Source organism: Cynoglossus semilaevis, chromosome 17 (assembly GCF_000523025.1).
Source record: "Cynoglossus semilaevis isolate Cse_v1.0 chromosome 17, Cse_v1.0, whole genome shotgun sequence".
Taxonomy (NCBI): domain Eukaryota; kingdom Metazoa; phylum Chordata; class Actinopteri; order Pleuronectiformes; family Cynoglossidae; genus Cynoglossus; species Cynoglossus semilaevis.
In genome coordinates this window covers 992085-1005288 of record NC_024323.1, presented here as the reverse complement: position 1 = coordinate 1005288, position 13204 = coordinate 992085, and the positions used below count along the sequence as shown (strand labels likewise).

General features: G+C 39.0%; 2 protein-coding genes across 2 annotated transcripts in view; one reads left to right on the top strand and one right to left on the bottom strand.

The window, feature by feature from the left end:
- The window catches only part of glyr1 (glyoxylate reductase 1 homolog (Arabidopsis)), a 29757-nt gene extending 25170 nt beyond the window's left edge, over positions 1–4587 (top strand). Inside the window, exon 16 of the mRNA XM_008329187.3 lies at positions 2006–4587. Within this exon, the coding sequence (XP_008327409.1) occupies positions 2006–2093 (88 nt within the window). The 3' untranslated portion in view covers positions 2094–4587. The remainder of the gene's footprint in view (positions 1–2005) is intronic.
- Positions 4588–7354: 2767 nt separating this feature from the next.
- Positions 7355–13204, bottom strand: part of ppl (periplakin) — a 20641-nt gene continuing 14791 nt past the window's right edge. The window contains exons 14-22 of the mRNA XM_008329186.3: positions 12611–12768; positions 12338–12516; positions 12048–12186; positions 11706–11899; positions 11456–11606; positions 11157–11240; positions 10944–11060; positions 10514–10606; positions 7355–10390 (exon numbers count right to left, since the gene is read on the bottom strand). Coding sequence (XP_008327408.1) covers positions 7721–10390; positions 10514–10606; positions 10944–11060; positions 11157–11240; positions 11456–11606; positions 11706–11899; positions 12048–12186; positions 12338–12516; positions 12611–12768 — 3785 coding nt within the window. The 3' untranslated portion in view covers positions 7355–7720. The remainder of the gene's footprint in view (positions 10391–10513; positions 10607–10943; positions 11061–11156; positions 11241–11455; positions 11607–11705; positions 11900–12047; positions 12187–12337; positions 12517–12610; positions 12769–13204) is intronic.

Sequence of the window (13204 nt, the reverse complement as noted above, 5' to 3'; positions counted from 1 at the left end):
TTATCATATCTGATAAGGATCCAGGATTGTGTTGTAAAGGCCAATGAGAAAGGTTTCATTCATTTATCTCTGTCACAGAGAGGCTGAACCATCCAGCCTTTTGCAATCTGTAGCCCCTGCAGCCCCTGATCACAGCACTAATCATGAATGTGATTAATGCTTCACTAACATCAGAAGTATTTTCTACTGTATTCAAACAGGCTAGTGTAATGGTGCTCAAAAAAAAATCTACTCTCATGCCCACTGAAGTGGAGAACTATTGGCTGGTCTCAGCCTTCCTGTTTCTTTCTAGGACTAGTGAAAGGGCAGACTTCTTCTTTCCCAAAACAACCTCCTTGAAGCCAACTAATCTGGTTTCAAAACCTGGCACTCCATTGAAACGGTTCTGTTGTCTGTGACAGAAGCGCTAAAAGAAGCTTAAACAAAAGCTAGCTTATTCAGTTAGAATAATTACAATAAGCAGGACCCGCAAGCGGTTCCTTAATTAAAGAACAGCCCACCTTAAAAAAAAATGTTATGGTTGCATGCTGTCTGGACACCTTAAAGAATCTTTCCAGGCAGCATGCGCAAATTTTAGTAGTCAAGCACATATCCACTAAACTTTCAGCACAGAGTGTATTGTCAGAAGTTAATAAAATAAATATAAAATTAAATAATATAAAAATATATTGTCTGGATGAAGTGCCCATCAGTTCCCATTTCCGTATGCAAACAGGAGAAACAAAGGACATTGTGAGCCAATCAGAGCTGTGTGTCAGCTAGGAGTTAGGACATGTTCCTGGAGATCCAATACAGTAAGGGACAATTGTCAGTATGTAGAATAAACAGTTTGAAGATAGAAGTGGGAATTATCTGGTCAATTTGTCAAATAGCGTAGTAAGCTATTAGTTGTAAAAATACATTTAGCCCCTTGTTAAATTTTTAGTTCAATCTACATTATAAAATTATATAACACGCCACTATAATTTTTTGTGAAGTAAAACAGTGTTTTGAGTGTTAGAATGCCATGTAAGTAAGCTATTAGTTGTAAAAATACATTTAGCCCCTTGTTAAATTTTTAGTTCAATCTACATTATAAAATTATTATAATTAATAATTTTTAGTTTAGTCAATTTTGTCAACATGAAAATATTACATCACATTTGTCAACTCAATCTCATTTTAATTTACCCAAGCAAAATCATTTGTGTTTCACTGATTGAAGCTGAAATAAAAAAGTCATACATCAAGAACCAGGTTCAGAGCTTTGAAGGCTGTATTTTCTGTTTTGTTTTTTTGAACAGCCAGGATATCTTTAAGGTTAAAATTTCAAGCACTTAAAAAAAAAAAACTTAATTAAAATTCTTCTGCGGCCCCGATTTCAAATTATAAAATGTTTACATTTATGTTGCTAAATAGCAAATCCATGCACATTGAACAGTGCATTCAGGACTTCCTCTGAACGTGAGAACACATGCTGATTTAGGCTTTACATTTATGTTGCTAAATAGCAAATTCATGCACATGTAGGAGTGTTTATATGATGTATGATTGTTGACAAATCTACTCTCTGGAAAGAGACATTTTACCTGTATCAGAATACAATTTTTTCAATCTCTGCACAACACTTCTCTTACTAGGCTTACATTGTCTGAAAATTGTCGATTTCTGCGTTGTAATCAACTGTCTGCCCTACTGTTTGTATCACTCTCCAGAAGTTAACATGGCAGAATCTTAGGTATTCCATGTTGATGATACTGTACGTTTGACCAACAGCGGTCAGACACTCACTTATGTTATCAGGGAAGGGCACTGGGAGCAGAAGGACAGAGAGTGTGCCCCACCACTTGATAAATTAAAAATAAATCCATCCATCCACACTACCCATCCTTCCTTCCTCCCTATCATCCATCCATCCATCTAAAAACTTCTCTGATAAGTAATGCAAAGGCCTAGGCATTAGTTATCCTTTTGGTACCACTGTTCAGTTGCAAATTCCACTTAGTTCAACTGAAGTTCTTCTGTTTTCCCCATTGCAGGTGTACAAAAGGGCTAAAGCACTGGACCAGTCGGATAATGATATTTCTGCAGTCTACAGAGCCTACATTCACTAGTGATGACTGTGACTTGTCACCTGGACCACACATTCTTTAGTTGCTCCTTCATCATGTTTTTACTCTCACTTGTAGTATTTCTTTCTTTTTTTTTTCTTTTTTTTTTCAAGTTCTTTGAGCTCTAGCACCATCCATGTTACCTACAACTCAGTGGATGAAAATAATTTTGGTAGCACTGTATTGCCTGTACCAGGATCATTTAGGCTAGTGGGTTCAGTCCATGCAGAAAGAATTTCACTGTAAGAAGTGTGTTAATGAAAACGCCGAGGAAGTTCCATATTCTTATGATCCCTTGTTTCCTATTCTCTGTGACCTCGTGAAGATTTCCACCCTTTGCTTAAAGCATTCTATAATTTACATGATCAGATGTTTTTCGGTTTGCAATTAAAGCACAGCTGGTCAAGCATGTTAAACACTTTTCCCATTAACCCCACCTGTAACGTCTAATTTACCGTGTTATGTTTTTTACCTTAAATTACTCTCAATTGTATCTATTTAACTAGAGATGGGCTTAAGTGAAACCCTGGGGGTCAGTATTTCTAGACAAAAAGAATGGACAGGGCCATTGTGGTTACACCGGGGTACATTTAACTACTATTTAATTACTTTAACTCATGTGACTTAGTTCACCTGCTCTCAGTTTGAAAACTTGCAAGACATGCATTTGTGACCTTGTCCTACATTGGTAAACTATGAGCAATTGAAAATAAAGCGACAATGCCAAAGGTAAAAAAAAGAGACAGATTTTACAATTGCAGCTCAAATCAATTAGAATATGAAGTGTATGCATTTCATAATTGTGAAGTCACGGGAGTGACTTAATGAAAGGATAAAGAATCAGAAATGTATTAGTCTATGGAAAAAAAGTACATGTAAGAATAAAAAATAAAAACAAAAAACAATGACTTCGAAGATAAAGAGACCTATTTTAATATATGTCTGATTATATTTTTTCATGTTATCATTTGTATCTTGTGCAAGATTTTTAGAATTATTTCTGCGAACTCCAGTTAGTAAACACAGTTGATAAGTCAAGATAGTAGTAGCTTTGAGGTGTACCAGTTTTCCTAATGTAAAATTAGATTCTGCTTTATATCTTTGTTTAGATCAGTGGTTCCCAAACTTTCTCTGCTGGGCATCCCTTTGAAGAAATTCATTTCTTAAAAATAAGAAAATTTTTACGCCCCCCCCTCCCCTCCATGCAAAAAACAAACCAAAAAAAAAAAAAAAAAAACACAACACACTCACACCAATGCTTCATCCTCAGCTTTGTGTTTATATGGGAGTTCTGTAAAAAAAAAAACCTGTCCACTTTATGCAAGCATTGCCAATTTTGGTCAGTTGGCAGGAGTGAGAATTTGTCTGGGGAATTTGTGTGTGGGGAGGAGTGGGGACTGCATTGCGCAGGGAGCAAGAATTAAACATAACGTCCTTTGCAATATCATTACAAGGTATTTATTTGACACGTCCTTCAACCACTCTGTTTTTTTTGCCAGTTTCTTGTTAAATATTAACAACATTGGACAATATGCTGCGTTACCTTTGCTCTGGATGAAGCAGAACAGATTCTCACATTTTTCCCACTTATTGGAAATACACCCGTTAGATCAGGCGGACATGACAAAAAGATATAATGTACATGGACTGCCGAACGAATCAGCCTAATTTGTAAATGTGACTGAAATACAAAAATAAAGGTGTGTGTGCAAGTTCTTTTTTTTTTTTATGTTTTTAAAATGTTGCTTTGCTTGCAAGATGTGGAGACCAAATAAAACATCAGGTAAGGAAAACAAACCTTTTAGTGCTTGTGTAAAATGGTTATTTTTCTTCTTTAATTAAAAAATCAGTCATTTCAAGTGTTTTCACTGTAATTGTGCCATAAAATTCGTTGAATTTTACAAAACAGGTTGAATCAACCAAACAGGACATAGGACTATAAATGAATCCTAGTACCTTTTCTTTTTTGTGTCCTTAAGAGTAATCCTTGTTTTGTTTCTGACTCTGATAATTGACAGCCAATATACACGATTGCAGGAATATAACTACTGTATTTTCCTGACCTGAATATAAGTCGCACCCACTAAGTTAAAAAGAAAAACAACTATAAATTTACATATATAAGCCGCACCGGACTATAAGCCGTCGATATCCAGGTTGAGTAATGAGATATATACCAGATACACAGGAACACAGAAAGATTTTGTACCATAAATGTTTATTTATATACCTGAATTGATTGTTTCCGAATAGTGCCTGTAACACGGCAGTAAAAGTGCTGATCGAACAAAACAGAAAAGTAATTGATAGCTTTGTTCATCTTACTCCTGAGCACTGAAACCACATGGCTAGCCCGATCGATGGCCCTCAACTTAAAAGCTGCATCATACGAACTTCTTCATGTGCTTTCCATAATGAGTGGGTGAGGGTTTGAAAATAATTTGCTGTTGTGTGTGTGTTGTGTTGCTTGTGCTAAATAAAACCTAGCGTGACTTCCCCTGTGTGTCTTGTTTTTGCATCTGCTAGAAAGCCCTCTGGCGACTGAAGAAAAATCCATAGAACAGTTGCATCTTTGTATAAGCCGCGTGGTTCAAATCGTGGGGGGAAAAAAGTAACGGTTTATAGACCGGAAAATATTGGTATTTATCGCAGGACTAATTGCAGCGTATGGGAAAATGTATGCTGTAAGTAATCCCTAGGGAGGGGCATAGCAGAAAATACTCGATAAACACTGATCTAGAACGTTTAGAGTTCCACTGTTACATGCTTCAGTGCTTAGAACAGTCACAATATCAATGTCCAATCAAGAAAATGTGACAGATTTTGAATGTAACCTGTGCGGTGTGTGTACAGCTCAGTTAACCATCAGCTACACTTCCATTCAAACGGTTGGGGTCCACTTAGAAATGTCCTTATTTTTGAAGGAAGATAACATTAAATTAATCAGAAATACACTATATACATTGTTAATGTGGTAAATAACTATTTTAGCTGCAAACATCTGGTTTTTAATGGTATATCTTATTCGATGGTGTATATGGTGTATGGGGGCCTAATTCTAGCAACCGTCACTCCAGTGTTTTAATGGTACACTGAGTTTGCTAATTGCATGAAAAGGCTATTTAAAGTGTACAATTATGTTAGCACAGCTGAAAAGAGAAGCTGGTTAGATAAACTATAAAATTGGTCCTCCTGTGAGCAAGTTGAGTATCTGGAGTATCCCATTTGTGGGTTTGATTATTCTCTTGAAATGGCCAGTAAAGCAGAACTTTAATGGGAAACTCAACAGTCTACTGTTGTTCTTAGAAATTCAAGCTATTCTGTGCAAGAAATAGCCAAGAAACTTAAGATTTCTACTCCCTTCAGAGATCAGCACAACGTAGGGCTAGTGCACAACTAAGCAAGACGACAGGCCTTTAGTTTGAGAAATAGGCACCTAACAGGTCCTCAACTGGCAGCTTCATTAAATGACACCCGCAAAACACCAAGAACGCCAAAGAAAAAGCCATTTCTAAGACTGGCCAATAAAAAAGAAAAGATTGATAATGCCAAAAGAACATTGGACAGAGGAAGATGTAATGGAGTGGCCAGCGCAGTCAGCAGATCTTAACCCCATTGAGTTGTTGTGGTAGCAATGTGACTCCATGGCACGCCAGAATTGCCCACCGAGTCAATCCAAGTTGTCAGAAGTACGTCAAGGAGGCATGGGGTTAGAATTTCTTCAGCTACAATGCCAAAAGTTTGCAATGCTGCAATTGCTCCAAAGGGCGCATTCTTTGACAAAAGCAAAATCTGAGAGATAATACTGAGATAATACCAGAGGTGTGGACTCGAGTCGCATGACTTGGACTCGAGTCAGACTCGAGTCATCAATTTGATGACTTTTAGACTCGACTTGACAAAATGTAAAGAGACTTGCAACTCGACTTGGACTTTAACATCAACGACTCGTGACTTCACTTGGCCTTGAGCCCTTTTGACTCGCCAAGACTTGATACTTTCTCCAAAACCCTAAGTGTATCTGTGTACATATATTATTATTTTGTTTAAAAGGACTCGAAACAGAAACGTAAGGACTTGGGACTTGACTTGACACTTGTCAGACTTGACTTGGACTCGACTCGGACTTGAGTGCAAAGACTTGAGACTTACTTGTGACTTGCAAAGCAATGACTTGGTCCCACCTCTGGATAATACTATCCAACAATTTTCCCGGGTTCCCCAGAATTATATTAAAGTGGTAAGACATCAGAATAGACATGACGATAATGGAGGCAGAGTAACTTCTAGAGTTACAAAAACAGGTGGAATCCGGAAATACCGACCAAAAAGGTAATTTGATGAGGGGTATTATTAGGATCCAGGAATAAAAGACTCATACTATGAACTGAAGTGCCATCCCATTCCTAACCCAGAGTTCAATATGATGTCGGTCCACCTTTTGCAGCTATTACAGCTTCAACTCTTCTGGGAAGACTGTCCACAAGGTTGAGGAGAGTGTTTATAGGAATTTTTGACCATTCTTCCAAAAGCGCATTGGTGAGGTCACACACTGATGTTGGTCGAGAAGGCCTGGCTCTCAGTCTCCGCTCTAATTCATCCCAAAGGTGTTCTATCGGGTTCAGGTCAGGACTCTGTGCAGGCCAGTCAAGTTCATCCACACCAGACTCTGTCATCCATGTCTTTATGGACCTTGCTTTGTGCACTGGTGCACAGTCATGTTGGAAGAGGAAGGGGCCTGCTCCAAACTGTTCCCACAAGGTTGGGAGCATGGAATTGTCCGAAATGTTTTGGTATCCTGAAGCATTCAAAGTTCCTTTCACTGGAACTAAGGGGCCAAGCCCAGCTCCTGAAAAACAACCCCACACCATAATTCCTCCTCCACCAAATTTCACAGTCGGCACAATGCAGTCTGAAATGTACCGTTCTCCTGGCAACCTCCAAACCCAGACTCGTCCATCAGATTGCCAGATGGAAAAGCGTGATTCATCACTCCAAAGAACGCGAGAAAGTCGGCGACTTGCTTGATTTTATACACCTGTGGCCAGGCCAAGGGATTAGGACACCTGATTCTGATCATTTGAATGGGTGAGCGAATACTTTTGGTAATATAGTGTATATATATATATATACCTCAAACACAAAATCTGCAAAGGCCCAGCGTGTTTTTATTTTTTCATTTTTCCTCCCTTTATTTAATAAATAAAGAAATAAAATAATCGAAACTAAACTTTTCTTTTGATGAAAAAGAATGCACACACTTCTTGATTCAACTTTTATTGCACATATCTGACATACCTGGAAGAGTCACAAATAAATCATCAAGATTTTTTTAAATTTTATTTCAGCAATGACAGCAATTCAAAGCTATTTAAAAACCTCATACCGATCAAAGAAATTAAAGTTTAGCTTAAATATTGTTACCCACAGTATTATATAAAACATTGATTTAATAATTATATGAAGGTTTTTTTTACGATATGTCTCCAAGCTCTATCCATGGTGAGATAAAAGAAAACTTATGATAAACTAAAAACTTGGAAGATATAGAATAGAAAGCAACAGGCATTTGACCAAATGATAGGGCTTAGCATTTTCAAACAAAATGCCTTTTCTTAAAACATATGGCTTTATCGGTTCTTCCCCGACACCATGATACCAAATTCCTGAATGGAGATTTCTTTATTAATGTATTGCTGAAGTTGATGGTTTGTAATGTGGCCAAGGCGCAGAGCATCATCGATGGAGAACTTTTTTCCAGATTTTCTGTCATGGAGAACTGAAGATTCCCCCTTTGGGCCCTTAACTGTAATCTCTTCCCAGTCACATTCCTGGCTCTGTAGGTTAACAAACATTTTCCAATCGATCAGGCCGAGCTTGAATGCCTCTTCAGGTCGCATTTCTTTTCCTGTATCTGGGTCGATGACAGCAATGGATCTGCGCAGATGACTCTCTCTTTGCTCCCGCTTCATTCTTACAGCTGACAGGTTCTTTTGGAGCCTTTCGATTTCTTCATCCTTCTGAGTGGTCACACCTCTTAAATCAACAAGTTCTCTCTGCAGTGAGTCAAGTCTCATTTCCAGGTTTCTTCCTTCTTCTCGTGGCGCAGACTCTGTGATAAGACGAGTCTCTTTGCTAGTGATCTCGATCTCTGACCGAAGCTTGCGTATCTCGTTTTGCAGCCTTTGGTTTTCTTGCTGCATGCGGCTGCTTTCGTCACGTATATAATCTAATTCTTTAGTTGACTTAGTGTTGGTAAATTCCATGTCAGAGAGCTTGGAGGTGATGGATGACAGTTCCAGGTCGAGATCTCGTTTTCTCCTCTTTTCTTCTTCCAGTGTTCTTTTTAGGTTCTCAATCTCAAGTTCAGCCTCTGGGTCCCTCTCAACTTGAACCTTTTCGGTGCGGACAACTCTTTCTTTTACATCTATTTTCTCCAGGGTGAGTTGCTGTTGAATGAGAGCGTTCAGCTCCTTCTCCAGTAAGATACGCTTGTGTTTCTCTTCGTCCAGCTGCAGTTTAAGAATACAGTGTTCTTTTTCCTGTTGCGGATCTTGCTGCAGGACAACCTTCTGTTTAACAGTCACCTTCTCGCGGTTCTCTTTGTCCAGCATCTCCAATTCAGTAAGTCTGATGCGAAGTCTCTGAATTTCGATTTCTGCATCACGCCTCGACTTGCGCTCACGCTCCAGTTCTTCTAGTTGTAAATCCAGGTCAGACTTCAGTCTCTGAAGTTGGTGGAGCTCATTTCTCAGGGTCTCCTTTTGTTTCTGCTCGTTACTAATGTTGAGTGAAAAGGTGTCGCACTCTGACCTAAGGAGAGGGTCTTCCTCAACTTTAACCACTTCTTGCTGAACAATCTTCTGACGCACCTGCGAAAGATCGATCTTCCTGAGTCTTATCTTCTCCTCTTGGGCTGATCGTTCTCTCTCAAGTTCCAGGCGTTTCTCCTGTTCATCAGCTAGTTTTCTTTTGAGAATCTCAATTTCTTCCTTAGTCTTAGGGTCTTCTCTGTACTGCAACACTTCATTTACTACCTCTTTGGTCTGCACTTGTGGTTTAGTGTTCTTCCATCTTTGGATTTCATCATTCAGCTGGCGTATTTCCATTTCAGATTTCTCGGTCTGGTGTGTTTTGTCTACTATTTCATTGCGAAGTCTTTCCAGTTCTCTTTCAGTCTCAGGGTCTGTCTTGTATTTGATAACTTCTTTTATCATCTCTTTAACCTCCACTAGTGGCCCTCTGTTCTTCAACATTACCAGTTCATCCTGGAGAGATCTATACTGAATTTCTGAATCTTTGAAGCGCCTTTGTTGCTCCACAAGTTCAAGCCGCAAGTTAGCTACTTCATTCTCGGCTTTTGGGTCAGGGCGGAGAATCTCTCGTACTTTCTCCTGAATAATCACCTTAGACTTCTCCTCTTCAAGACTTGCAATTTTCCTCTGGAGGTCAGTTTTTTCACGTTGTGATGATCTTCGTTTGGTCTTCTCATCTTCGTACTGTCGCCGAAGATTTTCTACCTCCCTTTGAAAGGCCATATCTTTTTCAACTTTCAATACCTCCTTGATGGACACTTTCTCCTCTGCCATGGCTTTTTCCTTTTCCAGCCTTCGTAGCTTCTCTTGAAGAAATTGCAGTTCATCCTCCAGCTGCTTCCTGCCATCCATCTCCTTCTGCTTTCTGTCAAAGAGAACTCTGTATTCTGTCTCAAGCTGGGGGTCATTCTGAACCTTGATCACCTCCTCCTCGGTAATAACCTCTTGCTCCTTGCTCTTTTCCTCCGCCAGAATAGTGACCTGCTTTTGTATCTCTACCAGCTCGTTGTCTTTGATCATTTTCTGCCTTCTTAGCTCATCAAGTTCCTCTCGAAGCTTGCGCATTTCATCCTCTTGACCACGATCTCTTTCAATACGCAGGACTTCTTTCACGGTGTATTGCTGTGCTCCTTCTTTCACTTCTGTTTCAAGACCACGCAACTTCAGCTTGAGTACCTCGAGGTCATTCTCTAGAACATGGGTTGTGCGTCGCTCCTCAGATAGCTTCTGCTGCACTTTGTGAATCTCCTCATCCAGCTGGGGATCGGCAACCTTCTTGATTAACTCCTTCTTGACAATTGTGTCCTGGGGCTTCTGCCCTTCGAGGACATAGATGTCGGTCTGTATCATTTCAATTTCTCTTTGTAGTTGCTCCCTCCTCTGGACTTCATCGTCCAGTTGTTTCTTGACTCTCCAAGGCTCTCCACCTGGGGCAGCATGGACGGATTTGACATTTGTGGCCTGGATTACAGACACCTCCGGTTGCTATCAAATTAAATAAATCGACTTGGTTATCAGGTTAAGTCATTTGATCATTTGATTATATATTGTGTGTTACTGAAGTTGATAACATTCTGTCTTATCAACAATAAAAATAAAAATATTTACCTGTCTGAGAATGCTGTCTGCATACTCCAGATTCTGCAAACGCTGGGTATTCACAGCATTTACCTCTGTAAATTTAGCTTCAATTGCAGCTTCCTGTTAACAAAAAAGTGCAATAAATTGATTCTCATAATAATGAAATCACAAAACCAACTAAATCACATGTGCATCGTAAAAACATTTCATACATTTTCTGCATTCTTACAAATCTTTAGACAGGTCAACTACCCAATTACACACAGAGGAAGTTGGTGTTAAATAATATTTTTCCTTGAAAAAAAATTAGGTAATCTTGTAGCATAGCATCAAACCTGAACCATTTGAACCAACTAACTGTTGTGCAGAGCAGTTTAAAAAAAACAAAAAAACAAATTGTCACGGTAATGTAATTGACATTTTCTGCCTTGAAAACAAATTCTGTAGTACATCTTACCTCTGCTTTGACTATATTTGCAGGAGATTCAAGTCTGCTTCTCTTGTATGTCTGAGGAACAAGTCCATCTTCCAAGTCAAGGATGGACCTGAATTTTTCAGTTTCATTCTCATAGTCCTTAAAAGAAACATCAGTGATATCATTAATCTTGCTAATTATTTTCTCTTTAGCTACAAGAACTTTGCTATGGTGGTAGGTGACAGGAAAACTTACTTTGACTGCTTGTTGGTAGAGCTGGGCATTTTTTGAAACATTGTTGAGGTCAGACTCTTTTCTTGCAATATCAGAAAGCAAATTCTATAAAACATCAAACAAAAAAACATTTCAGAACCAATTTCCACCAAACCTATTTATTAACAATGTCACATTTTGTATCTATTTTTTTATTTTTATTTTTTGCACTGTTGCATTACACCGAACCAATTTCCACCAAACCTATTTATTTTTATGTCACATTTTGTATGTATTTTTAGTTTGTATATATTTTTTTTGCACTGTTGCATTACACGCACCCTTTGATTTTTAAGCTTGGTCTCCACTTGTCTTATGTCATCAGTTTCCCTTGGTTCGTAATTGGGGACACGCGACAACCAGCTGTTTAGATTGTCATAATCATTTCGATAATTTTTGTATGCCATCTTGGCTCTCTGCAAGCTTTGAGATCTGCAAGAAACGCCAAAACAAATTGATTGGTTTCATACTGATGTTTCATGTTGATTGCAGCAAAAACCTTCTCGTCCCTTCTTATTTTGACCCACTAACCTGGTGTCAGTCTGCCTGTTGAGGTTGCTGAAGCGCTTGCTCAGTTTCTGTACATCAGCTTCCTGCCTGTCAATGTCTGGGCAATGCTCCTGGAATTTGGCAGCCATGTTGCTGCAGCTGCTTTTTGAAGAGCGCAGGTTCTGCTCCAGTTCAGAAATCACAGACCTGTTGGATCTTAGGTCTGAAGCAACATCCTGAATAAAAGAGATAAAACTGGAAAGTTATTTTTGAAAAAAAAAACCCCACTGTGACTAACAAATATGTTGCACTTTGGGTATGTAATATTTGCCAAAGGCAAATATGTTGCACTTTGGGTATGTAATAGTGCTTTTTAGTGCTTACTGCAAGCTCCCGTTGTGTTTTCTCCAATGAAGAAATGTCAGCTGGAGCAACCTCCTCCCTGGCCAATTTGTTCTCATATGAAGATAGAAACGTTTTCCCATTATTAAGTGATGTCTCCAGCTGGTTGGAATTCTTCAATCTGAGATAAAATAAACATAAGGAACAAAGTAGAATAAAAGCATTTTAAGCCATGTCCTATACACTTTTTAATGCAAAAACTAAAGCTGACATCATTATGAAAGTTCAATAGTATCAAACTGAGATTAAAAAAAAAAAATTCAGTGCCTTACTTCTCCTGCGAACACTGAAGGAGGTCTTCAACTTTGTTGTACTTCTTATTTGCTTCGTCTACTTTGCTGTGAAGCTGAGAAGCACTCGTACAATTTGGGTTTGAGACCAAGAAACTCTTTGCCTCCTGCACTTTGGAGGATTTCTCTGGCTCGATCTTGTAAAGAGCTGCACTGATATCCTTTAAAGGTGACACACAACATTCAGCGTTTTAAACACAAACGTATACACATGTAGTTTTTTTGGGGCTTGTTTGACTGAAGTGAAAAACACACCTTCATGTCCTGCAGGCGGTCAGCACTGTCCTGAAATGGGCGGGCTGACTCCAGTGGTGGACGCACCCGAGTATAAATGGCCTTTTCCTGTTTGTCCAGGTCACTAATAACTTTATCTAGTCCAGCCATCTGCTGACGGCACTGCATCTCCTGTTTGTCTTTAATTAGACAGAACAATACACAAAAGAAATATATCACTATATGTAATCAGTGTTATTAAAAAAGAAAAGAAAAATGCCATTATTGTTACAACCTTTTTAACCAAACACCTAGTGTTATTTTCTTTTGGCTTTGTCCATTTTTTCAGGGATTTTCATGCATCTACTACTCTGACTCCAATTATCTGCATGTCCTCCCTCACTGCATCCATATATCTCCTCTCTGTCTCCTACCTGGTAGCTCCATCTCTAACATTCTTCTACCACTGTCCCTCCTCTGCACCATGTCCAAACCATCTCAATCTGGCTTCTCTAGCTTTTTCTCCTAACCTTCCTGTCTGTGTTGTCCCTCTAATGACCTCATTCCTGATCCTGTCCATTCTTGTCACTCCTAAAGACAATCTTAGCATCTTTAGTTCTGCCACCTCCAGCTCCG